This window comes from Mustelus asterias, unplaced genomic scaffold (assembly GCF_964213995.1).
Source record: "Mustelus asterias unplaced genomic scaffold, sMusAst1.hap1.1 HAP1_SCAFFOLD_503, whole genome shotgun sequence".
Classification (NCBI taxonomy): domain Eukaryota; kingdom Metazoa; phylum Chordata; class Chondrichthyes; order Carcharhiniformes; family Triakidae; genus Mustelus; species Mustelus asterias.
In genome coordinates, this window is record NW_027590455.1 from 149,021 (window position 1) to 175,584 (window position 26,564).

Sequence of the window (26,564 nt, forward strand, 5' to 3'; positions counted from 1 at the left end):
AGAAAGTAATGCCATTCTGTGATCCTAAATTGTTTCAAAAAAATCATTTTACTCGTGACTTTATTCGACATGCCGCACATACCAGTACAGCATCTGGACTTGTAGCCTCAATCCGTTCTGGGTTCCAGGAATAGCTGCCCCCGGGAGAAAGCTTTTCTCCTTTTCGGTGTAGCTTCAGTCCCACAGTATGTCGATCCACGGTCTGTAATATCTTCTGTGCGTCTTCATATCCCATGTCATCAAAGTAGATAGTTGCACTCACAATCTGGTCACCTTAGAGACAGGTGGAGGGGGGGGGGGGGTGGAGAGAAAGAGGTCAGCGCCTTTCAGGTTTGCAAGGACATTTCAAAGTACAGAGGGGCTTCAAGATTAAAGCCAATCTCAGCCCAGAGTTAGATGAGAAACCAGCTGCATAGAAAGAGAGAAAATGCCAAAGAGGGAAACGGCAAAGGCCCACCTTGTGAGTGCACCGTTCAGTGTGAATCTGTACTTACACAGGAGCAATCCCTAGTCTGTGCTGAGTTAGCCTATTGGTCTCAGCTGTGTTGGCAGTTCAAATGCCACAATCAGGCTCAGTGGCCCTGTCTATGTCTGGCTGAACTCTATATTCAGTGACTGGAAGGTACAGGTATTTCTGGACCTTGGTTCAGGATAGAATTGAGTTTGACGGTGATGCCTAACAGCTTGCCAACAGTCATTGTGATGAGATGTGTCCACCTGGGTGAGATACCAGAGACCTGTAGCTCTTCTAAAGCCAGTGTCTATGGAGAATAAGATTGGCCATGGAAAGTTTTTAAAAATTCATTCGTGGGACATGGGCGTCGCTGGCTGGGCCAGCATTTATTGCCCATCCCTAGTTGCCCCTTGAGAAGGTGACGGGGAGCCGCCATCTTGAATCGCTGCAGTCCACGTGCTGTGGGTTGACCCACAATGCCGTTAGGGAGGGAATTCCAGGATTTTAAACCCACAACTGTGAAGGAACGGCCGATTATATTTCCAAGTCTGTTTGGTGAGTGGCTTGGAGGGGAAGTTGCAGGTGGTGGTGTTCCCATGTATCTGCTGCCCTTGTCCATCTAGATGGAAGTGGTCATGGGTTTGGAAGGTGCTGTCTAAGGAGCCTTGGCGAGTCGCTGCGGTGCATCTTGTAGATGGTACACACTGCTGCCACTGCGCGTCGGTGGTGGAGGGAGTGAGTGTTTGTGGTTAGCGTGTCGATCGAGCGGGGCTGCTTTGTCCTGGATGGTGTCGAGGTTCTCGAGTGTTGTTGGGAGCCGCACCCATCCAGGCAAGTGGGGAGTGATCCATCACACTCCTGACTTGTGTCCTTGTAGATGGTGGACAGGCTTTGGGGGGGGAGTGAGGAGGTGAGTTACTCTCCGCAGGATTCCCAGTGGACAGGCTTTGGGGAGGGAGTCAGGAGGTGAGTTACTCTCCGCAGGATTCCCAGTGGACAGGCTTTGGGGGGAGTCAGGATGTGAGTTACTCTCCGCAGGATTCCCAGTGGACAGGCTTTGGGGGGGAGTCAGGGGGTGAGTTACTCTCCGCAGGATTCCCAGTGGACAGGCTTTGGGGGGAGTCAGGAGGTGAGTTACTCTCCGCAGGATTCAGCGGTAAGCAGCGGAATATCTGTTAACTCATAATATAGTTTCCTGTTGTCCATCAGCAAAAGAGAATTAATGATTTAAACTTAGTGAAACACGTTACATAGAGGTTGGTGTCTAAAATAATCATATAAAGATGCATACCTTTCTGCTGGGGCCTGAGACTATTAGATTTCAAAGTTCCCTGACCATATTGCAGTTATAACTCTGAGGGACCTTCGCCTGTCTTTACTCACCAATAACTAGATTTTGCAGAACGGGAGAGATGATACAAACTGAACTGGCTTTCCCTAATAGTACAGCAATCATACTCTGAATGACCTCAGCTAGCATTTACTCAACAATAATTAGACTCTGTAGCTTTAAAGAGACAACCACTGTAGCAAAATAACATATTGTGTATGTATGGTGTAAAACTTCTTTCCTTATAAAGCATCATCCAATTTTATGGTAAACACAGTCAAGGAAGGTCCACCAACATATCTTCAAGTCTGTAACAGTAACTTTGAGAGGTACAAACCCAGAAGTCGACATTTCTGAATGATTTTAAATAAGCTGCATATTTTCAACATAATCACAGCAAGAGTGAAGGTAACTATCATTTAATTTTAACATAATAAATGATGAGATTACGAGGCCCTCCATTTAAGAATTGGACCATTTGTTCGGAGTGTCCTACCCCAACCTTAACCGTGAAAAGCAGCAATTGGAAAATGGCATCGGTACCTTCCTTCATCATACCGCTCTTCCCTGCTGGAGAGTTCTGCACCACATCCTTGATGAAGATCCCCTCATCGCCACCACTAATGCTGAATCCATGCGCAGCCGCTCCTGACCAGTTTGGGAGCAGCACATCGAGATCATCCTCCTTTTTAGCCATCTGCCAAAATCAAAAACAGCAAAATATAAGCCAGGAAAAAAAGAGCTAACTGGAAGGTCAGGGGGTGTATCTATCGTCATCGGGGTATCTGAATCCTTAACAACAGTATTACCACTGCTTGCATTGGCAGCTAAAAGCTAAGTTCGACACAGGAAAGTCTGAGGTGAGACCTTTTTTTCGGTCGGAAGATGGAACGAGATGATGTGAGCTGGATGCTATAATTTTAAAGGGGTTACAGGAACAGAGAGGCCCGGAGGACTGTTTTCTTAAGGTGTAAGGATACGTTAGCAAAACATAATGCATATGGGGCCTTGATGTGGAGACGCCGGCGTTGGACTGGGGTGGGGCACAGTGAGAAGTCTCACAACACCAGGTTAAGGTCCAACAGGTTTATTTGGTATCACGAGCTTTCGGACAGCGCCCAACTCACCTGATGAAGGAGTGACGCTCCGGAAGCTCGTGATACCAAGTAAACTGGTTGGACTTTAATCTGGCGTTGTGAGACTTCTTACTGTGGGATCTTGGTTAAATCAAGGGAGTTATGGATTTATAAAACATAGTTTAGCCTCGTGTTTCCAATCCAGGACACCACATTTTACAGAAGATGTAACATGCTTTGGCGAGGATACAGAAAAGATTTACTAGAATAGTTCCGGGGGGGGGGGGGAAAGGGATTGCAGTCACACGGAGAGATTGGAGACTCGGGAGGGCTGGTTCTCCCTAAAACGAGAGAAGGTTAAGAAGAGATTTGATAGAGGTGATTGAGATCATGAAGAGTTCAGATAAAGAGAAACCGTTTCCAGGGCCAAAGGGTTCCTAACCGGAGGGACACAGATTTAAGATGACTGGTAAAAGAACCAGAAATGACATGAGGTAAAACTTTTACGCAACATGTTTAGAGTTTATGAAAGTTTATTTTATTAGTGCTATTTTAAGTAGGCTTACATCAACACCGCAATGAAGTTACTGTGAAAATCCCCCAGTCGCCACACACTCCGGCGCCTGTTCGGGTAACACCGAGAGAGAATTTAGCACGGCCAATGCACCCTAACCCGCACGTCTTTCGGACTGTGGGAGGAAACCGGAGCACCCGGAGGAAACCCATGCAGACACAGGGAGAACGTGCAGACTCCGCACAAACAGTGACTCAAGGTCAGAATCGAACCCGGGTCCCTGGCGCTGCAAGGCAGCAGTACTAGAGTGTGGCGGACTAAGGGATTTTCACAGTAACTTCACTGCAGCGTTAATGTAAGCCTTACTTGTGCCACTAATAAATAGACTTCAAAACTTTAAACCAGATTAGGAAAGCTTACAAACATTTTGAAGCACTGGTGTTTCTCCCCAACTCAAAGTGCCAGAAGCTATAAAACTGAGGCAACAAAGCGACGCCACTATCGGAAGGTTATGATTACAGCGTAACAAGTTAAAACAGGCAGTTTTAGGAATGTTAAGTAGGAAAAGTTGACAACAATAGGCAAGGCTTTGTAGACAAGAAATAAATGCAGACATTGGGAAATATCTGCTTCCCGTGTGGCGTGTTCTACTGAGGCAGCCTGCGACTGGCCAGAGGCAGAATCTTCCAGGGTTTCCTGCTGATCGCACCCTCCACCTACGGGGAACCCCTTGGCGGTTTGGTTGCTGTTGGCAGGACTGGAATATCCCACCAGCAGGAACAGCTGGTAAATTCCGCCTATTGATTTTTAATATATTATTAAGGTATCTCTCTCTCTCTCTCTTTCGTTTTGAGGTAGGTTGTTCGTACCTCTTAACGTTTCGCCTTGTGTCAAACAATTTTTAAAAATTCTCCAGCGACTAAAAATGCCCCTTTTCAGTTGCTTCAGGATGCTCTTGGACTCTCTAGTTGTCCTGCAAATGAGCTATTATAAGGTGGATTGGCCATAGTAAATTGCCCATTATTAGCACCCTAAGATGTGTAGGTTAAGGGGATTGTCACGGGCATTCAGCCTCGGATCTTCGGGTAAGCGTTCTCCAAGGCGGCCTTCACGACACACGACAGCGCAGAGTCGCTGAGCAGAGACTGATAGCCAAGTTCTGCACACATGAGGACGGCCTAAACCGGGATGTTGGATTTATGTCACATTATCAGTAACCCCCACAGCTTGCCTCATGGACTTGCAGGGCTGCCCTGTCTGGAGACAATACACATCTCTTTAACCTGTGCTTAATGCTCCCTCCACCCACATTGTCCGTATCTTTAAGACCTGGCTGGCTGTAGGGATTCGCATTCTAATCAGTATTCTGTAACTTGATTTTGTGTCTCTGTGCACTGTTTGAGAGCACATTTCCACTCCATCTGACGAAGGAGCAGCGCTCCGAAAGCTTATGGTATTTGCTACCAAATTAGAAAGAAACCCTCCAGCACAGAAAGAGGCCATTCGGCCCATCGAGTCTGCACCGACCACAATCCCACCCAGGCCCTACCCCCATATCCCTACATATTTACCCGCTAATCCCTCTAACCTACACATCCCGGGACACTAAGGGTAATTTTAGCATGGCCAATCAACCTAACCCGCACATCTTTGGACTGTGGGAGGAAACCAGAGCACCCGGAGGAAACCCACGCAGACACGAGGAGAATGTGCAAACTCCACACAGACAGTGACCCGAGCCGGGAATCGAACCCAGGTCCCTGGAGCTGTGAAGCAGCAGTGCTAACCACTGTGCTACCGTGCCGCCCACCTGTTGGACTTTAACCTGGTGTTGTGAGACTTCTTACTGGGTTAAGGGGATTAGCAGGGTAAATATGTGGGGTTACAGGGGTGGGGATGCTCTGATGGAGAGTTGGCACAGACTGGATGGGCTGAATAGCCTCTTTCTGCATTGTAGGGGTCCTACGATTCTAAATGATTAGACTTCAGAATCTTAAAAAGGATAGATCATTAACAGCAGAATAAATGTACTTCGCATCGAATCATGCTCCTGTTCAAATTAAGCTGTGGATCATCCGCCTTGACGGCAAGCTGTGCCACGGGGTGGTCGGGAATTTGTGAAATAGACAACAACTTCAACTGCAATGTGTTCACAAACACTTCTGCGGCCCACGGGGGTCTGAGGAGGAGGAGATGATCAGAAAGGACATACCTTTGCGCAGTTTCTCCGGCTCTGAAAGTATAAAACTAAATCGCTGCCAGTTCTTTGGCTGGTACGGGGTCTGTTGCTTCACTTTTGTGCTTGCTTCGGGCTCACAGCACTGAAAGAAAGGAAAGCAGCGGGAGTCAGACTCAGAACGTTTAATTGAAGCCCACCTCCCCTTCACACCATCCGCAAATCTGACTGACCTTTTGTGGGGCGTCTCCAGTAAAACGATCAAGACAACTAATGGACTATCATAAAAACACAACCTTTTATTTACATTGTTTTTTTTTATATATCATTTCAAATGATAATTCACAGTATTTGTCTTTTTTTTTGGCCAATTCATTTGTGGGACATGGGTGTCGCTGGCTGGCCAGCGTTTATCGTGATGTGGAGATGCCGGCGTTGGACTGGGGTAGACACAGTAAGAAGTCTCACAACACCAGGTTAAAGTCCTACTTTAACCTGGTGTTGTGAGACTCATTACAGCATCTATTACCCTTGTTGCCCCTGGAGGGCACACTGCTGTGGCTCTGGAGTCCCATGCCAGCCAGACCAGGTCAGGAAGGCAGATTTCCCCCCCAAACGGACATGAGTGAACCGGATGGGGTTTTCCCGACAATTGTCTCATGGTCATCAGTAGATTCTTAATTCCAGATTTTTTAAAAAAAAAATTGAATTTAAATTCCACCATCTGCCGTGGGCGGGATTCGAACCCGGGTCCCCCAGAACATTAGCTGAGTTTCTGGATTAATAGCCTGGCGATAATGCCACTCGGTCTCCCCGAACTGGTTCAGGGAAAGGGAAAACCACTATCCTTGCCCAGTGTAACCCAGGCGATTGCTACATGTGACTCCATCCTACCTACTTGGTACTCCCTATGTTCTCTGAAAGGGACCAAGCAAGTCACTTAAGAAGACTCGTCACCAATTTCTCTGGGGATAAATCCTGAGTACCAAAGGGGTTTCCTTGTGTGTTCCGAGCCTTGTGGTCTATCTAGGATGGTCTATCAAAAATGGTACAGAACTCATTGCAAGAAAAAGGTCCCAACTAAGTTGTTCCAGCACAACAAGGGAGCAAACACAAACTCGGTAGGCTATACAGGCTTATTGGGGCGGCGCGGTAGCACAGTGGTTAGCACTGCTGCTTCACAGCTCCAGGGTCCTGGGTTCGATTCCCGGCTCGGGTCACTGTCTGTGTGGAGTTTGCACATTCTCCTCGTGTCTGCGTGGGTTTCCTCCGGGTGCTCCGGTTTCCTCCCACAGTCCAAAGATGTGCGGGTTAGGTTGATTGGCCAGGTTAAAAAAAATTGCCCCTTAGAGTCCTGGGATGCGTAGGTTAGAGGGATTCGCGGGTAAAATATGTGGGGGTAGGGCCTGGGTGGGATTGTGGTCGGTGCAGACTCGATGGGCTGAATGGCCTCCTTCTGCACTGTAGGGTTTCTATGATTCTATGATTTTTGTCAGATTAATAACAGAGTAAAATCCCTCTCTTTATCGAGGACAATGTAATGAATTGAGTCAAACAGAGCCACACACAACCCCGAGGAAATACCGATCCAAAATACCACAGATGCTGAAAATCTGAACTGGAAACACTTGACAAGTACTTGACAAGTCTGCCAGCATCAATGGAGAGAGAAGCAGAGTTTGGAGACACTGAGCTGACTAATTATATGATTTGGACCTCTGCGGTTGGTCCCGATAGGCTGAGGTGAACATCAAGTGGGGACGGGATCAGACTAGGCTGTAATGGCCGCCGTGGTTTATTGGCTATGCAGGACCGATTTAAATTGTTTGCCAAAAGAACCGGAGGTGATCTGAGGAAAAGCGCTTTTGCACAGCGGGTGGTTCTGCAATGTATTGCCTGCAAGCGTGGTGGAGACAGATTCAATCGTGGCTTTCAAAACAGAAAGGGTTGGATAATTATCTGAAGAAAAATAAGACTGCAGGGCTACGAGGAAAAGGTCAGGAGTTACTCTGACAGAGACCTGGCACGGACACCGTCGGCAAAATAGCATCCTTTTGTTCTGCAACCATTTCCGTGATAGTCACTTCCATTGGGCTTCCTCATGAGGCATGATAGGTGGAGAAACAGCCAAATAAATATTCCTCAGCACCTTCAGGAGAAGGAAATGTTTGATCTTGACATTGGGAGCTTCCCAGGACACCTCCAGTAACTCCAGTGAGAGATTTGGTAACACTTGCAGAACTTCAGCACCTGGAATGGCAAGTCTTGTTTTTCCCCTCGTTCAAACATCCTTCACTTTGATGGGGACAAAAGTTCAAAAGGAATCTGGACCAGAACAATCTGCCTCGGAAAACAGAATTATTCTTCGCATGAGTTACATTCTAAAGCTGAAAAGACCTGTGTTTTGACAGCTGTGAAGGAAGTGCAGTTTTCAAAAGGTCAAATCCAGTTCCATCCACTGATTATCCAAGGTTATTTCCCTAATACATGGTATGCTGGGACCAGTCTCGTATTGCTGCCAACATTAAGTCAACAACTGCTCTTCTAACGTGACAAAGCTCTGTTCTAATCTGATTAAAACCTCTTTGACTGCCACAAAAACCTAAAGAACAATCTTTCAACAACTTGTGAGTTTGCAACACTCCCAGCCAAGTCAAAGGGGCTGGCTGCCTCACCCATCCGAATCAGTTTTGTCAGTTCCCACCTCTCACTCCTGTCTGCCAGCCTCACCCAGTGAGTTTCGTCACCCATTTGAAAAAAAAAACCCATCACTGCAGGGGAGATCTTCTTTCCCTGGAGAAGGGACCCACATGCTCAGTGCCAAAGCATTTCTTCCTCATTCAGTTAAGTCTACCTTGCACGAGTGAGCGTGTGTTCCTCGTGTCACATGTTTGTTTGCAAGCAGTTCACTAGGGGCGAGGAAACTTATAGCAACACGGTATAGCGGCACGGTGGCACAGTGGTTAGCACTGCTGCTTCACAGCTCCAGGGTACCGGGTTCGATGCTCGGGTCACTGTCTGTGTGGAGTTTGCACATTCTCCTCGTGTCTGCGTGGGTTTCCTCCGGGTGCTCCGGTTTCCTCCCACAGTCCGAAAGATGTGCGGATTAGGTTGATTGGCCAGGTTAAAAATTGCCCCCTAGAGTCCTGAGATGTGTAGGTTAGAGGGATTAGCGGGTAAATATGTGGGGGTAGGGCCTGGGTGGGATTGTGGTCGGTGCAGACTCGATGGGCCGAATGGCCTCCTTCTGCACTGTAGGGATTCTATGATAAAGAGCCAACAATCTACAAAAGCTCTGTTCCCTCAAAGTGCCAATTCACTGCCTAGATGGAACTGATCCATCCAAAACCACAGTGGTCCCAGCATCAATTTGGTTTGGCTTAAGACTCCCCCCAACAGCCAAGCAACTTGCCCACCATCTTGGCCCTTGTGAAGGATTGGGTTTGTCATGAGATAGAAAGAGAAAGCGCGAAAAGCCTTGAAACTATTTAAGATTTTTTTTTTGAAAAGGGCGCCATGGCAGCACACTGCTTCACAGCTCCAGGGTCCCGGGTTCGATTCCCGGCTCGGGTCACTGTCTGTGTGGAGTTTGCACATTCTCCCCCGTGTCTGCGTGGGTTTCCTCCGGGTGCTCCGGTTTCCTCCCACAGTCCAAAGATGTGCGGGTTAGGTTGATTGGCCATGCTAAAAATTTCCCTTAGTGTCCTGAGATGTGTAGGTTAGAGGGATTAGTGGGTGGATATGGGGGTAGGGCCTGGGTGGGTTTGTGGTCGGTGCAGACTCGATGGGCCGAATGGCCTCTTTCTGTACTGTAGAGTTTCTATGTTTCCAACCAAACAGTGGCAAGCGTCAATCTAAGTCAATAAGTTGAGGCTGAGCTGCCCAGAATCCTGCTTCCAACAATTTTGGGAACCAACAAGGTTGGTTCTTATCCATTCTGAATGGGAGAGATCGCCCGTGCCAGGATATCTTCCTGCTTTTCTTGTCAGCGATGGCTCACTGGTAGCATTCTCAATCAGAGGACTGTGCGTTCGAACCCCATTTAGGAGACTTGAGCCTACAAAGTATTCTGACGATCCGGCTCATCGCTGAGGGAGTGTTGAATTGTCGGAGATGCTGCCTGTCGGAAGAGGCAGCATCTTTCAGGTGAAAGAGAAAGATCTTACGGGGGACCACAGTATTCAAAAAGCAGGAAGTTTCCACTGCTGTCTAGGTCAACATTCCTCCCTTCATGAAGAGCACCAAAACCCACTTGATGGGCCATTCATCTCAATCTTTTTTGATGGGATTGGGCTATATGGTGGTTGCCTGCCGTTTTTGCTTACGGAACAATACTTTGAAGATTGGCCATGAAGCACTTTGGCATGCCACCAAGCGAGTGACTAAATGCTCCGTCAATACAAAGTTCTTTCTTTATTCTACCATCTTTGCTTGCCCGGCTTTGTCAGCACTGTGGTGGACCTCAGTTGTGCCTTTGTCCTATATGGACCACCGTTGTGTGTGTTTGTCATACCTGGACACACCCCCTTCCAGTTTGGTTCCTCCCCTCGGCACCTAGTATAAAGGTGGCCGTCTCCTCCCCCTTGTTCAGTCCAGGTCGGTTACTTGTTGGGTTTTAGAAACTGCTCCATGCTGGTCAACTGTTGTGAATAAAATTGATGCGCTATCAATAAGGCGAAAGACTACCGGTGTGCCAATACAAGTGTAGGCTTTTATTCACAACAGAATCAGGAGCAGGTCCCAACAAGTAACCGACCTGGACTGAGCAAGGGGGGAGGAGACAGCCACCTTTATACTAGGTACCGAAGAACCAAACTGGAAGGGGGTGTGTCCAGGTATGACAAACACACACAACGGTGGTCCATATAGGACAAAGGCCCAACTGAGGTCCACCACAAGCACCCCGCCTGCTACAGTAGGATTTCAATCTGCGTGCCATAGGGCTACAAAACCGCCCCGAATTACATTCCTACAGGGTGACAGAAGCCTGAAAAAGAGCTTTTAGTCATATTTCAGCAACAAAGAACTATCTCACTGGAGCATTCAAACTGGAGCAGCTGTCAGGTGCTTAGTTCCTTCCAGTAACTGCCCCTCCCTCTTGACCGTGACAAAATGACGCAGTGGGCGGAATTTTAACACCCCGCCCGCCACAGATTCAAATCGGGTTCAAATCCCATCATGGCAGCTGGTGGAGTTTAAAATCAGTGAATCTGGAAATTAAACAAAACTTATCCAAGGAGGATTGCTGTAAAAAGTTACCTGGCTCACTAATATCCTTTAGGGAAGGAAATCCGCCATCCGACATGTGACTCCAGACCCCACAGCGATGTGACAGACTCTTAACCACAACAGATAAGTCAATGAGGGATGAAACCAGATGGACCACCCACCATTGAGCACCAGACGGCACACCCAGTGTTCCCCACCCTGCAAAGTCATCCTTACTAATATCTGGGGGCTTGTGCCAAAATTGGGAGAGCTGTCTCACAGGCTAGTAAAGTAACCGCCTGTCATAGTCATACTCACAGAATCATACCTTACAGACAATGTACCAGACACCACCAGCATCTTCCCTGGGTATGTCCTATCTATCCCACCAGCTGAGAGACTGGGTTTGCAACAGATGGTGAGGAAACCAATAAGAGGGAAAAACCCACTTGACCTCGTTCTCACCAGCCCATCTGTTACAGATGCATCTATCCATGACACTTTTGGTAGCAATGAACACTGCATTGTGGAGACAAAGTCCCATATTTACATTGAGGATTCACACTGAGGATTCGGGCGGCACGGTAGCACAGTGGTTAGCACTGCTGCTTCACAGCTCCAGGGACCTGGGTTCGATTCCTGGCTTGGGTCACTGTCTGTGTGGAGTTTGCACATTCTCCTCGTGTCTGCGTGGGTTTCCTCCCACCGTCCAAAGATGTGCAGGTTAGGTTGATTGGCCATGCTAAAATTGCCCCTTCGAGTCCTGAGATGTCTAGGTTAGAGGGATTAGTGGGTGGGATATGGGGATAGGGCCTGGGTGGGATTGTGGTCGGTGCAGACTCGATGGGCCGAAGGGCCTCTTTCTGCACTGTAGGGTATCTATCTATCTATCTAGATGGTGAGGAAACCAATAAGAGGGAAAAACCCACTTGACCTCGTTCTCACCAGCCCATCTGTTACAGATGCATCTATCCATGACACTTTTGGTAGCAATGAACACTGCATCGTGGAGACAAAGTCCCATATTTACATTGAGGATTTACATTGAGGATTCGGGCGGCACGGTAGCACAGTGGTTAGCACTGCTGCTTCACAGCTCCAGGGACCTGGGTTCGATTCCCGGCTCGGGTCACTGTCTGTGTGGAGTTTGCACATTCTCCTCGTGTCTGTGTGGGTTTCCCCCGGGTTCCTCCCACATTCCAAAGATGTGCGGGTTAGGTTGATTGGCCAGGTTAAAAATTGCCCCTTAGAGTCCTGAGATGCATAGGTTAGAGGGATTAGCGGGTAAAATATGTGGGGGTAGGGCCTGGGTGGGATTGTGGTCGGTGCAGACTCGATGGGCCGAATGGCCTCCTTCTGCACTGTAGGGTTTCTATGATACCCTTTTGTGTTGTCTGGCACTAACACTGCCAAATGGGATAGATTTCGAACCGATCTAGCAAGTCAAAACTGGGCATCCATGAAGCACCGTGGGCCATTGTCGGCAGCAGAGTTGTATACGACCACAATCTATAACCTCATGGTCTGGCATATCCCCCACTTTACCATTACCATCAAGCCAGGGGTACAACCCTGGTTCAATGCAGAGTGCAGGTGGGCATTCGAGGCACAGCACCTCATCCCAGTGAAGCTACAACACAGGACCACTTGTACGTCAAACAGCAAGTGATAGACAGCCAAGAGATCCCACGACCGACAGATCAGATCTAAGTTGTGCGGTTCTGCCACACCCCAGTCATGAACAGTGGTGGAAAATTGACTAAGGAGATACAGGAAGGATATCAGAGGTAGGTTCTTTACGCAGAGAGTGGTTGGGGTGTGGAATGGACTGCCTGCAGTGATAGTGGAATCAGACACTTTAGGAACATTTAAGCAGTTATTGGATAGGCACATGGAGCACACCAGGATGATAGGGAGTGGGATAGCTTGATCTTGGTTTCAGATAAAGCTCGGCACAACATCGTGGGCCGAAGGGCCTGTTCTGTGCTGTACTGTTCTATGTTCTCTGTTCTAGAAGGAGGTTCCACAAATATCCCCATCCTCATTGATGGGGAAGTCCAGCACATAGAACCATAGAAAATTACAGCTCAGAAACAGGCCTTTTGGCCCTTCTTGTCTGTGCCGAACCATTTTTTGCCCAGTCCCACTGACCTGCACTTGGACCATATCCCTCCACACCCCTCTCATCCATGAACCCGTCCAGGTTTTTCTTAAATGTTAAAAGTGTTTACCACTTTATCCGGCAGCTCATTCCACACTCCCACCACTCTCTGCGTGAAGAAGCCCCCCCCTAATATTCCCTTTAAACTTTTCTCCTTTCACCCTTAACCCACGCCCTCTGGTTTTTTTTTCTCCCCTCGCCTCAGCGGAAAAAGCCTGCTTGCATTCACCCTATCTATACCCATCAAAATCTTATACACCTCTATCAAATCTCCCCTCAATCTTCTACACTCCAGGGAATAAAGTCCCAACCTATTCAATCTCTCTCTGCAACATCTGTGCAAAAGACAAAGCATTTGCAACTGTCGATAGCCAGAAGTGCCAAGTGGATGATCCATCTCAGCCTCCTGCTGAGGCTCCCAACATCACAGTCTTCAGCTATTTCGATTCACTCCATGTGATGTCAAAAAAGGCTGAAGGTGCTGGTAACCAAATTCAAGGGGGCCTGACAACATTCTGGCAATCGTGCTGAAGGCTAGTGCTCCAGAACTGGTCATGTCTCGAGCCAAGCTGTTTTTGTACAGCTACAGGTTGCCACTCAAGTGGATAGAGCTGTGAAGAAGGCCTATAGAGTGTTAGCTTTTATTAACAGGGGGTTGGAGTTTAAGAGCCGTGGGGTTATGCTGCAACTGTACAGGACTTTGGTGAGACCACATTTGGAATATTGTGTGCCGTTCTGGTCACCTCACTATAAGAAGGATGTGGAAGCGCTGGAAAGAGTGCAGAGGAGATTTACCAGGATGCTGCCTGGTTTGGAGGGTAGGTCTTATGAGGAAAGGTTGAGGGAGCTAGGGCTGTTCTCTCTGGAGCGGAGGAGGCTGAGGGGAGACTTAATAGAGGTTTATAAAATGATGAAGGGGATAGATAGAGTGAACGTTCAAAGACTATTTCCTCGGGTGGATGGAGCTATTACAAGGGGGCATAACTATAGGGTTCGTGGTGGGAGATATAGGAAGGATATCAGAGGTAGGTTCTTTATGCAGAGAGTGGTTGGGGTGTGGAATGGACTGCCTGCAGTGATAGTGGAGTCGACACTTTAGGAACATTTAAGCGGTTATTGGATAGGCACATGGAGCACACCAGGATGATAGGGAGTGGGATAGCTTGATCTTGGTTTCAGATAAAGCTCGGCACAACATCGTGGGCCGAAGGGCCTGTTCTGTGCTGTACTGTTCTATGTACAGCACCCACATTCACCAGATAATGTGGAAAACTACCCAGTTATGTCCTGTCTACAAGAAGCAGGGCAAATCTAACCCAGCCAATTACCGCCCTATCAGTCTACACTGGATCAGCAGCAAACTGAAGGTGTCTTCAACAGTGCTAACAAGTGGCACTTAAGGAGCAAGAACTTGCTCGCTGATACTCAAGTTTGGATTCTGCTCGGATCATTCAGCTCCTGGCCTTGATCCATACATGGACAAAGGAGCTAAAGTCAAGAGGCGAGGTGAGAATGACTGCCCTTAATACTAGGGCATCATTTGACCCTGGCAAAGCTGGAGTCAATGGGAATCGGGGAAAACATCCAATGGTTGGATTTATACCCTGCTCAAAGGAAGATGTCTGTTGAAGGTCAATCATCTCAGTCTCAGTCTATCACTGCATCTCATGGGATAAAGGGGGAGGTGGCTCAATGGGTGGAGAACTGGCTTGGTCACAGAAGACAGAGGGTGGTAGTGGAAGGGTCTTTTTCCGGCTGGATGCCTGTGACTAGTGGTGTTCCGCAGGGCTCTGTATTGGGACCTCTGCTGTTTGTGATTTATATAAACGATCTGGAAGAAGGTGTAACTGGGGTGATCAGTAAGTTTGCGGACGACACGAAAATGGCTGGACTTGCAGATAGTGAGGAGCATTGTCAGAGGCTGCAGAAGGATGTAGATAGGCTGGAAATTTGGGCAAAGAAATGGCAGATGGAGTTCAATCCAGATAAATGCGAAGCGATGCATTTTGGTAGAACTAACGTAGGGGGGAGCTATACGATAAATGGCAGAACCATAAAGGGTGTAGATACGCAGAGGGACCTGGGTGTGCAAGTCCACAGATCCTTGAAGGTGACGTCACAGGTGGAGAAGGTAGTGAATAAGGCATATGGCATGCTTGCCTTTATAGGACGGGGCATAGAGTATAAAAGTTGGGGTCTGATGTTGCAGTTGTATAGAACGTTGGTTCGGCCGCATTTGGAATACTGCGCCCAGTTCTGGTCGCCACACTACCGGAAGGACGTGGAGGCTTTAGAGAGAGTGCAGAGAAGGTTTACCAGGATGTTGCCTGGTATGGAGGGGCTTAGTTATGAGGAGAGATTGGGTAAACTGGGGTTGTTCTCACTGGAAAGACGGAGGATGAGGGGTGACCTAATAGAGGTGTATAAAATTATGAAAGGCATAGATAGGGTGAACGGTGGGAAGCTTTTTCCCAGGTCGGTGGTGACGTTCACGAGGGGTCATAGGTTCAAGGTGAAGGGGGGGGAGGTTTAACACAGATATCAGAAGGACGTATTTTACACAGAGGGTGGTGGGGGCCTGGAATGCGCTGCCAGGCAAGGTGGTGGAGGCGGACACACTGGGAACGTTTAAGACTTATCTAGATAGCCACATGAACGGAGTGGGAATGGAGGGATACAAAAGAATGGTCTAGTTTGGACCAGGGAGCGGCGCGGGCTTGGAGGGCCGAAGGGCCTGTTCCTGTGCTGTATTGTTCTTTGCAGGAGTCCCTCAGGATAGTGTCCTAGGCCCAACCATCTCCAGCTGCTTCATCAAGGATCCTCCCTCCATTAAAGGGTCAGAAGTGAGGATGTTCACCGATGATTGCACAATGTTCAACACCATAATACAACACCTCAGATACTGAAGCAATCCGTGTCCTTATGCGGCAAGACCTGGACAATGTTCAGGCTCGGACTAATGAGGAGCAAAAGTTACATTCAGGCCACGCAAGTGCCAGGCAATGACCATCATCAAGAAGGAAGCAACTACCCATCTACATGGCACAAGTTTGGAGTGTAATGGAATTCTTTCCACTTGCTGGGATGAGTGGAGCTCCAACACTCAAGAAGCTCAACACCCTCCAGGGCAAAGCAGCCCCGCTTGTTTGGCACCCCACTTCCCACCTCAAACACCCTCCACCAGAGACGCAGCACAAAATGCACTGCAGCACCTCCCAAATCCACAATCTCTACCATCTAGAAGGACAGCAGGGGCACACCACCACCTGCAAATTCCCCTCCAAGTAACACACCATTCTGACTTGGAACTATATCAGCTGTTCCTTCACTGTCACTGGGTCAAAACCTTGGAACTCCCTCCCTTACAACACTGTAAGGTAGAGAGACATACCCTCTCACACTGGTCCATACATACCCTCTCACACTGGTCCATACATACCCTCTCACACTGGTCCATACATACCCTCTCACACTGGTCCATACATACCCTCTCACACTGGTCCATACATACCCTCTCACACTGGTCCATACATACCCTCTCACACTGGTCCATACATACACTGACACTGGTCCATACATACACTGACACTGGTCTATACATACCCTCTGACACTGGTCCATACATACACTGACACTGGTCCATACATACACTGACACTGGTCCATACATACACTGACACTGGTCCATACATACACTGACACTGGTCCATACATACCCTCTAACACTGGTCCATACATACACTGACACTGGTCCATACATACACTGACACTGGTCCATACATACCCTCTGACACTGGTCCATACATACACTGACACTGGTCCATACATACACTGACACTGGTCCATACATACACTGACACTGGTCTATACATACACTGACACTGGTCCATACATACCCTCTCACACTGGTCCATACATACACTGACACTGGTCCATACATACACTGACACTGGTCTATACATACCCTCTGACACTGGTCCATACATACACTGACACTGGTCCATACATACCCTCTCACACTGGTCCATACATACACTGACACTGGTCCATACATACACTGACACTGGTCCATACATACCCTCTCACACTGGTCCATACATACACTGACACTGGTCCATACATACCCTCTCACACTGGTCCATACATACACTGACACTGGTCCATACATACCCTCTGACACTGGTCCATACATACCCTCTGACACTGGTCCATACATACCCTCTGACACTGGTCCATACATACACTGACACTGGTCCATACATACCCTCTGACACTGGTCCATACATACACTGACACTGGTCCATACATACCCTCTCACACTGGTCCATACATACACTGACACTGGTCCATACATACACTGACACTGGTCTATACATACCCTCTGACACTGGTCCATACATACACTGACACTGGTCCATACATACACTGACACTGGTCCATACATACACTGACACTGGTCCATACATACCCTCTGACACTGGTCCATACATACACTGACACTGGTCCATACATACACTGACACTGGTCCATACATACCCTCTGACACTGGTCCATACATACCCTCTGACACTGGTCCATACATACACTGACACTGGTCCATACATACCCTCTGACACTGGTCCATACATACACTGACACTGGTCCATACATACACTGACACTGGTCTATACATACACTGACACTGGTCTATACATACACTGACACTGGTCCATACATACACTGACACTGGTCCATACATACACTGACACTGGTCCATACATACACTGACACTGGTCCATACATACACTGACACTGGTCCATACATACACTGACACTGGTCCATACATACTCTGACACTGGTCCATACATACACTGACACTGGTCCATACATACACTGACACTGGTCTATACATACACTGACACTGGTCTATACATACACTGACACTGGTCTATACATACACTGACACTGGTCCATACATACTCTGACACTGGTCCATACATACACTGACACTGGTCCATACATACACTGACACTGGTCCATACATACACTGACACTGGTCCATACATACTCTGACACTGGTCCATACATACACTGACACTGGTCCATACATACACTGACACTGGTCCATACATACACTGACACTGGTCTATACATACACTGACACTGGTCTATACATACACTGACACTGGTCCATACATACACTGACACTGGTCCATACATACACTGACACTGGTCCATACATACACTGACACTGGTCCATACATACACTGACACTGGTCCATACATACACTGACACTGGTCCATACATACTCTGACACTGGTCCATACATACACTGACACTGGTCCATACATACACTGACACTGGTCTATACATACACTGACACTGGTCCATACATACTCTGACACTGGTCCATACATACACTGACACTGGTCCATACATACTCTGACACTGGTCCATACATACACTGACACTGGTCCATACATACTCTGACACTGGTCCATACATACACTGACACTGGTCCATACATACACTGACACTGGTCTATACATACACTGACACTGGTCCATACATACACTGACACTGGTCCATACAAACACTGACACTGGTCCATACATACACTGACACTGGTCCATACATACACTGACACTGGTCTATACATACCCTCTGACACTGGTCCATACATACCCTCTGACACTGGTCCATACATACCCTCTGACACTGGTCCATACATACACTGACACTGGTCCATACATACACTGACACTGGTCCATACATACACTGACACTGGTCCATACATACACTGACACTGGTCTATACATACCCTCTGACACTGGTCCATACATACCCTCTGACACTGGTCCATACATACACTGACACTGGTCCATACATATCCTCTCACACTGGTCCATACATACACTGACACTGGTCCATACATACACTGACACTGGTCCATACATACACTGACACTGGTCTATACATACACTGACACTGGTCCATACATATCCTCTCACACTGGTCCATACATACACTGACACTGGTCCATACATACACTGACACTGGTCCATACATACACTGACACTGGTCTATACATATCCTCTGACACTGGTCCATACGTACCCTCTGACACTGGTCTATACATACACTGACACTGGTCCATACATACACTGACACTGGTCCATACATACACTGACACTGGTCCATACATACACTGACACTGGTCTATACATATCCTCTGACACTGGTCCATACATACACTGACACTGGTCTATACATACACTGACACTGGTCCATACATACACTGACACTGGTCTATACATACACTGACACTGGTCCATACATACACTGACACTGGTCTATACATACACTGACACTGGTCCATACATACCCTCTGACACTGGTCCATAACCAGTGTCTTCAACTTAAGGGTGGATATGCTAAATACATTTTTTGCACCAGTCTTCACCGTGAAAGACACTGAAAATATCCCTAAGATATCAGATGGCCTGATTTAAAATAACATGATGTGGCGTTGGACTGGGGTAAACACAGTAAGAAGTTTAACAACACCAGGTTAAAGTCCAACAGGTTTATTTGGTAGCAAAAGCCACACTCCGAAAGCTTGTGTGGCTTTTGCTACCAAATAAACGTGTTGGACTTTAACCTGGTGTTGTTAAACTTCTTACTTAATATAACATGGCAGAACTTGCAAAAATCCCAGTCATAAGGGGAAAGAATGTTAGAGAAACTCAAGGGGCTAAAGGTGGACAAGTCACCAGGACCCGATGAACTACACGCTAGGGTTTTAATGGAAGTGGCAGCAGAGATAGCGAACCCATTGGTTAAAATTTTTCGTAACTTGCTAAATTCCAGGAGGGTAGCAGAAGATTGGAAAACAGCCAATGTGACACCCTTGTTCAAAAAGGGAGAAAGGCAGAAGGCAGGGAACTATAGGCCAGTTGGTTTAACATCTACTATTGGCAAGACACTGGAGTCAATAATCAAAGAGGGAATAGCTAATCATTTAGGGAAACTGAATATAATCAAACTCAGTCAACATGGTTTTATGAATGGTAAATCATGTTTGACAAATTTGCTCAAATTCTTTGAGGCTGTAATAGGGAGAGTAGATAGAGGGGAACCTGTAGATGTAATGTATTTGGATTTCTGAAAGACATTTGATAAGGTGCCACATAAGAGGCTGGTGCATAAAGTAAAAGCCGATGGATTTGGAGGGAGTGGGTTAGCGTGGATTGAAAACTGGATGTCACATAGGATACAGAGTCGGAATAAATGGGTCCTTTTCAGAGTGGAAAGATGTAACGAGTGGGGTACTGCGGGGATCTTGCTCTGTAATTATTCACTATTTACATTAACGACCTGGAGGAAGGAACAGAATGCAAGGATCCCAGATTTGCCGATGATACAAAAGGTAGGTGGAAGGGCATGTTATCATAGAATCATAGAAACCATACAGTACAGAAAGAGGCCATTCGGCCCATCGAGTCTGCACCGACCACAATCCCACCCAGGTCCTACCCCCATATCCCTACATATTTTACCCGCTAATCCCCGCATCCCAGGACACTAAGGGGCAATTTTAGCATGGCCAATCAGCCTAACCCGCACATCTTTGGACATCATGTTGCGATGAGGATATTGTGATTCTGCAAAGAGATATCGATCGATTGGGTGACTGGGCAAAAACCTGGCAAATGGAGCTTAATATGAGGAAGTGTGAGGGTCGTGTACTTCGATAGGAGGAATCGGAAGGCAGATTATTATCTAAGTGGAGAGAGACTGTAAGTGAGTGAAGTACAGAGGGATTTAGATGTTCTCGTGCAGGAATCACAACAAAGCTAGCAGGCAGGTCCAACGAGTAGTTAAGAAGGCAAACAGAATTTTGGCCTTTATTGCAAAGGGCTTGGAGTTTAAAAACAGGGAGGTTTTGTTGCAATTGTACAGGTTGTTAGTGAGGCTTCACCTGGATTACTGCGTGCAGTTTTGGTCCCCTTGGATATAGTAACATTGGAGGCAGTCCAAAGGAGATTCACCAAGCTAATTCCTGGGATGAGAGGGTTGTCCTATCAAGAGAGACTATACTGTCTGGGTCTGCATTCCTTGGAGTTTAGAAGAGTGAGGGGTGACCTTATTCAAGATCCTGAGGGAGGGCTTGACAGGGTAGATTGTGAGATGGTTTCACTCGTGGGAGAGTCTCGAACAAGCGGACATAACTACAAGGTAAAGGGGTGCTCATTTATAACTGAGTAGAAATTTCTTGTCACAGAGGGTGGCGAATGTCTGGAATTCCCTGCTCCAAAGGATCATGGGAAGAATTTAAAGTGGAGGTGGATAAATATTTGCTCGGTCGGGGAATAGAGGGCGATGGGGAAATGGAACAGAAAAGGACTAGAGGCCGACATCGATCAGCCATGCTTGTATTGAATGGCGGGGCAGGCTTGAAGAACCTGCTCCTGCGTCTATTGCTCGTGTGTTGTGCCTGAACTCCACCGTTTCACGAAGGCAGCTCACCACCACCACCTTCTCAAGGGCAATGAGATGTGGGCAATAAGTGCTGGCCTAACCAGCGATACTCAGTCCTTGAAAGAATAAAATAAAAACTACTGATCACTGGTCCTGTGACATGGATGAAGTGATTTATTTTGTACAGTGACTTTTGTACAGTGACGGTAGTGACTTTTAAGGGGCAAATACATGAACGGGATGGGAATAGAGAGATCTGGTCCCCGGAAGGGTAGGGGGTTTTAGTTAAGTCGGGGTTCACAAGGATGTTGCCGGGACTTGAGAAGCTGAGTTACAGAGAGAGATTGAATAGGTTGGGACTTTATTCCCTGGAGCGTAGAAGATTGAGGGGAGATTTGATAGAGGTGTATAAGATTTTGATGGGTATAGATAGAGTGAATGCAAGCAGGCTTTTTCCGCTGAGGCTAGGGGAGAAAAAAACCAGAGGGCATGGGTTAAGGGTGAAAGGAGAAAAGTTTAAAGGGAATATTAGGGGGGGCTTCTTCACGCAGAGAGTGGTGGGAGTGTGGAATGAGCTGCCGGATAAAGTGGTAAATGCGGGGTCACTTTTAACATTTAAGAAAAACTTGGACGGGTTCATGGATGAGAGGGGTGTGGAGGGATATGGTCCAAGCGCAGGTCAGTGGGACTAGGCATAAAATGGTTCGGCACAGACAAGAAGGGCCAAAAGGCCTGTTTCTGAGCTGTAATTTTCTATGGTTCTATGGGGGCAGCATGGTCGGTGCAGGCTTGAAGGGCCGAAGGGCCTGTTCCTGTGCTGTAATTTTCTCTGTTGGATGTTGAAGGGTGAAGCAGTGGAATAGTTAGACATGAAAGCCAAGGATGGCCACCTCGCTGAGTGGGGAGTGTTAACGGAGCAGAAATCGAAGGAACGCCAAGTCATTTTAGAACCTATTGTGGCTTTGTTGCCTCTGACTGATATAAGACTGCATTGTTTGTGTAGGGTGGGTGTGAACTGACAAAGGCACTATTGTGCACACAGGGTATGGCCACCTCCTGAGAAGAAACATTGGCTGCTACTGAGCGACGGCTCAGTCAGGTAAAAAAAAAATATCTTGCAGTGATCAAAGATAAACAAGACTGGAATTTGGAGATAGCCCTGTGTCAACAGGCGGTACAAAACAAAAAGAAGTGGAACAGCAAAATGAATGAAATTGCGAACAATGGCGTGGCCTCCAGGATACTCTGGTGGAAACAGATCCAGTCACCTCTCCCTGTGTGTAATTAGACTTTCCAGACCTAGCCGTGCAGGCGAGAGAGACCCCAGATCTGAAGTTCCATCTCTTTGGTGCAGAGAAGGGCAGGGTTTTGTGTGTGTGCTATTTCAGTTGGTGACTCCCAGACAATGTGTTGGTATGAACACTGGATTAGATGGCGTGATTCCCTACCCTTTGCCCGCTTCTACTCATTGCCTTGGCTAATACTGGTAGGGGGTTTAAACAAATACACTCAGTGGCTCCAAAGGTCATCCAGGAAAATTGGAAAACTCATGAAGGCATCAAATCCAGGCTCAGAACCTTTCAGACAAATACAGAAAATGGAGTATGTGTGGGCCATTCAGCCATCAAGCATTCTCCGCTATTCAATCTAATCATGACTGATCCTCTATCTCAACGCCACACTCCTGCTCCCTCCCCCATTGATGCCTTTAGTGTCTAGAAATCTATCCATTTCCTTAAATACTCAGGGGCTTGGCCTCCGCAGCCTCACATGGTAGAGAAACGCACAGGATCACCACCTTCTAAGTGAAGAAATTTCTCCTCATCTCAGTCCTCAGAACAGAATCATGGAATACCCGCAGTGCGGAAGGAGGCCATTCAGCCCATCGAGTATGCGCCAACTCCAATAGAGCTTCTTACCCAGGCCGACCCACACCCCATGCATTTACCATGGCTAACCCCCCGAGTCTACCCATTTTGGGACACAAAGGGGCAATTTAGCACGGCCAATCCACCTAACCTGTACATCTTTGGACACTAAGGGGCATTTTAGCACGGCCAATCCACCTAACCTGTACATCTTTGGACACTAAGGGGCAATTTAGCATGGCCAATCCACCTCACCTGTACATCTTTGGACACTAAGGGGCATTTTAGCATGGCCAATCCACCTAACCTGTACATCTTTGGACACTAAGGGGCATTTTAGCATGGCCAATCCACCTAACCTGTACATCTTTGGACACAAAGGGACAATTTAGCATGGCCAATCCACCTAACCTGCACATCTTTGGACACTAAGGGGCATTTTAGCATGGCCAATCCACCTAACCTGTACATCTTTGGACACAAAGGGACAATTTAGCATGGCCAATCCACCTAACCTGTACATCTTTGGACACTAAGGGGTATTTTAGCATGGCCAATCCACCTAACCTACACATCTTTGGACACTAAGGGGCATTTTAGCATGGCCAATCCACCTAGCCTGCACATCTTTCAGGCTGTGGGAGAAACCCGGAGCACCCGGAGGAAACCCACGCAGACACGGGGAGAACGTGCAGACTCCAAACAGACAGTCACCTAAGGCCAGGATCGAACCCTGGTGCTGTGAGGCAGCAGTGCTAATCACCATGCCACTGTGCTGTCCTTCATGGCTTAAATGGCCTCCTCCATATCCTGAGACTGTGACCCTCTGTTCTAGATTCCCCGCCGCCAAGGGGAACAATATCCCTGCATCCAGTCTGACCAGCCCTGTCAGAATTTTATACGTCGCAATCAGATCCCCCCTCTCCTTCTTCTAAACTCCAGTGAGTACAGGCCCGGTCGACCCAATCTCTCCTCGTACGGCAACCCCTGTCATCCCAGGAATCAGTCTGGTGAACCTTCGCTGTACTCCCTCCGTGGCAAGCGTATATGTTCTTAGGTAAGGAGACCAAAACTACACGCAATACCCCAGGTGTGCATTAGAAAGGCGGCTTTTGAGAACTTGACACCTGGATGAATTCTAGGTGCTTTTCAGCTGCTGTTTTTTTTTGTAATGCGTGACCCAGTTGGGCAAGAAACGTGCCTGGTGCCCCTTTGGAGGCACCAAAATCTCCCAGGAGGCATCAGCGCCAAAGGCAGGTGACAGCCATCTTGTGAGGCAAGGCAGAAAATGGCCGTAGAAGCTAAGGGATAGCGCAGCGCTCGAGATCATTAAGCGGCACATCAAATTTCATTTCAAAATAAACCCAAACAAACGTTCCAACGCTGACATGCACCAGAGGCCGTTTGGGTTTGCCAGAGGAAAAAAATAAAGGTGGAAAATTCCATCCTGCACCAGACAGGCCCCTCACCAAACCCCGGGTTTCTGGTTCCCTCGGCTTCACCACACATAACCAAATTTGAAATGGCGCCCACTCTGGGTCCCGGCCCCCCACAGCCACTTAGCTGACAATGTGCGACTTTAAAATGGGGACTGAGTGACATCGGTGCGCATTGATAATTAACCTGGGCCTCGGGCCCCCTGCTTCATCTCAACATTACACGTGCTCTGGACTCCCTGGACTCCTTTTAATTTTCAACTTCAGTGGAGGAGGGATGAGGCGGTACAGCAGGGAGCCCGAACTGCCATCGCCAGCTTTCTCCCTACCCCCGAGAGCTAAAATCAGACCTAGACATAGAACATAGAACAGTACAGCACAGAACAGGCCCTTCGGCCCACGATGTTGTGCCGAGCTTTATCTGAAACCAAGATCAAGCTATCCCACTCCCTATCATCCTGGTGTGCTCCATGTGCCTATCCAATAACCGCTTAAATGTTCCTAAAGTGTCCGACTCCACTATCACTGCAGGCAGTCCATTCCACACCCCAACCACTCTCTGCGTAAAGAACCTACCTCTGATATCCTTCCTATATCTCCCACCACGAACCCTATAGTTATGCCCCCTTGTAATAGCTCCATCCACCCGAGGAAATAGTCTTTGAACGTTCACTCTATCTATCCCCTTCATCATTTTATAAACCTCTATTAAGTCTCCCCTCAGCCTCCTCTGCTCCAGAGAGAACAGCCCTAGCTCCCTCAACCTTTCCTCATAAGACCTACCCCCCAAACCAGGCAGCATCCTGGTAAATCTCCTCTGCACTCTTTCCAGCGCTTCCACATCCCTTGTTGCAACGTCACACAGAGGATTGACTGGTAGACCAAAATATGCTTTCGCTGAAGTGGGCAGGATGATTTTTTAAAAAAAAACATAGAAACATAGAAAAACTACAGCACAAAACAGGCCCTTCGGCCCCACAAGTTGTGCCGAACATATCCCTACCTTTTAGGCCTACCTATAACCCTCCATCCTATTAAGTCCCATGTACTCATCCAGGAGTCTCTTAAAAGACCCTATTGAGTTTGCCTCCACCACCACTGACGGCAGCCGATTCCACTCGCTCGCCACCCTCTGTGAGAAAAACTTCCCCCCAACATTTCCCCTGTACCTACCCCCCAGCACCCTAAACCTGTGTCCTCTCATAGCAGACATTTCCACCCTGGGAAAAAGCCTCTGAGAGCCCACCCGATCTATGCCTCTCAACATCTTATATACCTCTATTAGGTCTCCTCTCATCCTACGTCTCTCCAAGGAGAAAAGCCCGAGCTCCCTCAGCCTATCCTCATAAGGCATGCCACCCAATCCAGGCAACATCCTTGTAAATCTCCTCTGCACCCTTTCAATCTTTTCCACATCCTTCCTGTAATGAGGCGACCAGAACTGAGCACAGTACTCCAAGTGGGGTCTGACGGAAAAGGTTTATTTTCCTTTGAATTCCCTATTGAATACAAAGTGCGTAGCGTGGTCGGTTTCCTTTTCTCTCCCTCACCTCCCTCCCCACACCCTGAGTCAGCTACCACAGGCCCTCACCCTGTCTAGCTAGGTCACCTAGCTCAGTCATCTCGGGCAGGGTTCCCAGCATATTTTTTTTTAAACTCTGAAGGTCCTGTTGTGGGAAATGTACCCCTGAGTCAGGCTTGAAGGTTTCAAGAATACAGTTTTATTTCAACGAAGCTTCTTGGAGAAAAGGCACTAACAACAGAATCATGGAATACCCGCAGTGCGGAAGGAGGCCATTCAGCCCATCGAGTATGCGCCAACTCCAACAGAGCATCTTACCCAGGCCGACCCACACCCCATGCATTTACCATGGCTAACC

At 47.8% G+C, this 26,564-nt stretch overlaps 1 protein-coding gene across 12 annotated transcripts in view; it reads right to left on the bottom strand.

Moving 5' to 3' along the window:
* Nucleotides 1-26,564, bottom strand: part of ahnak (AHNAK nucleoprotein) — a 95,873-nt gene that overhangs the window by 27,125 nt on the left and 42,184 nt on the right. For all 12 annotated transcript variants that reach the window (XM_078204906.1, XM_078204908.1, XM_078204915.1 and 9 more), the window contains exons 2-4: nt 5,587-5,695; nt 2,328-2,481; nt 83-273 (exon numbers count right to left, since the gene is read on the bottom strand). In XM_078204906.1, coding sequence (XP_078061032.1) covers nt 83-273; nt 2,328-2,481 — 345 coding nt within the window. In that variant the 5' untranslated portion in view covers nt 5,587-5,695. The remainder of the gene's footprint in view (nt 1-82; nt 274-2,327; nt 2,482-5,586; nt 5,696-26,564) is intronic.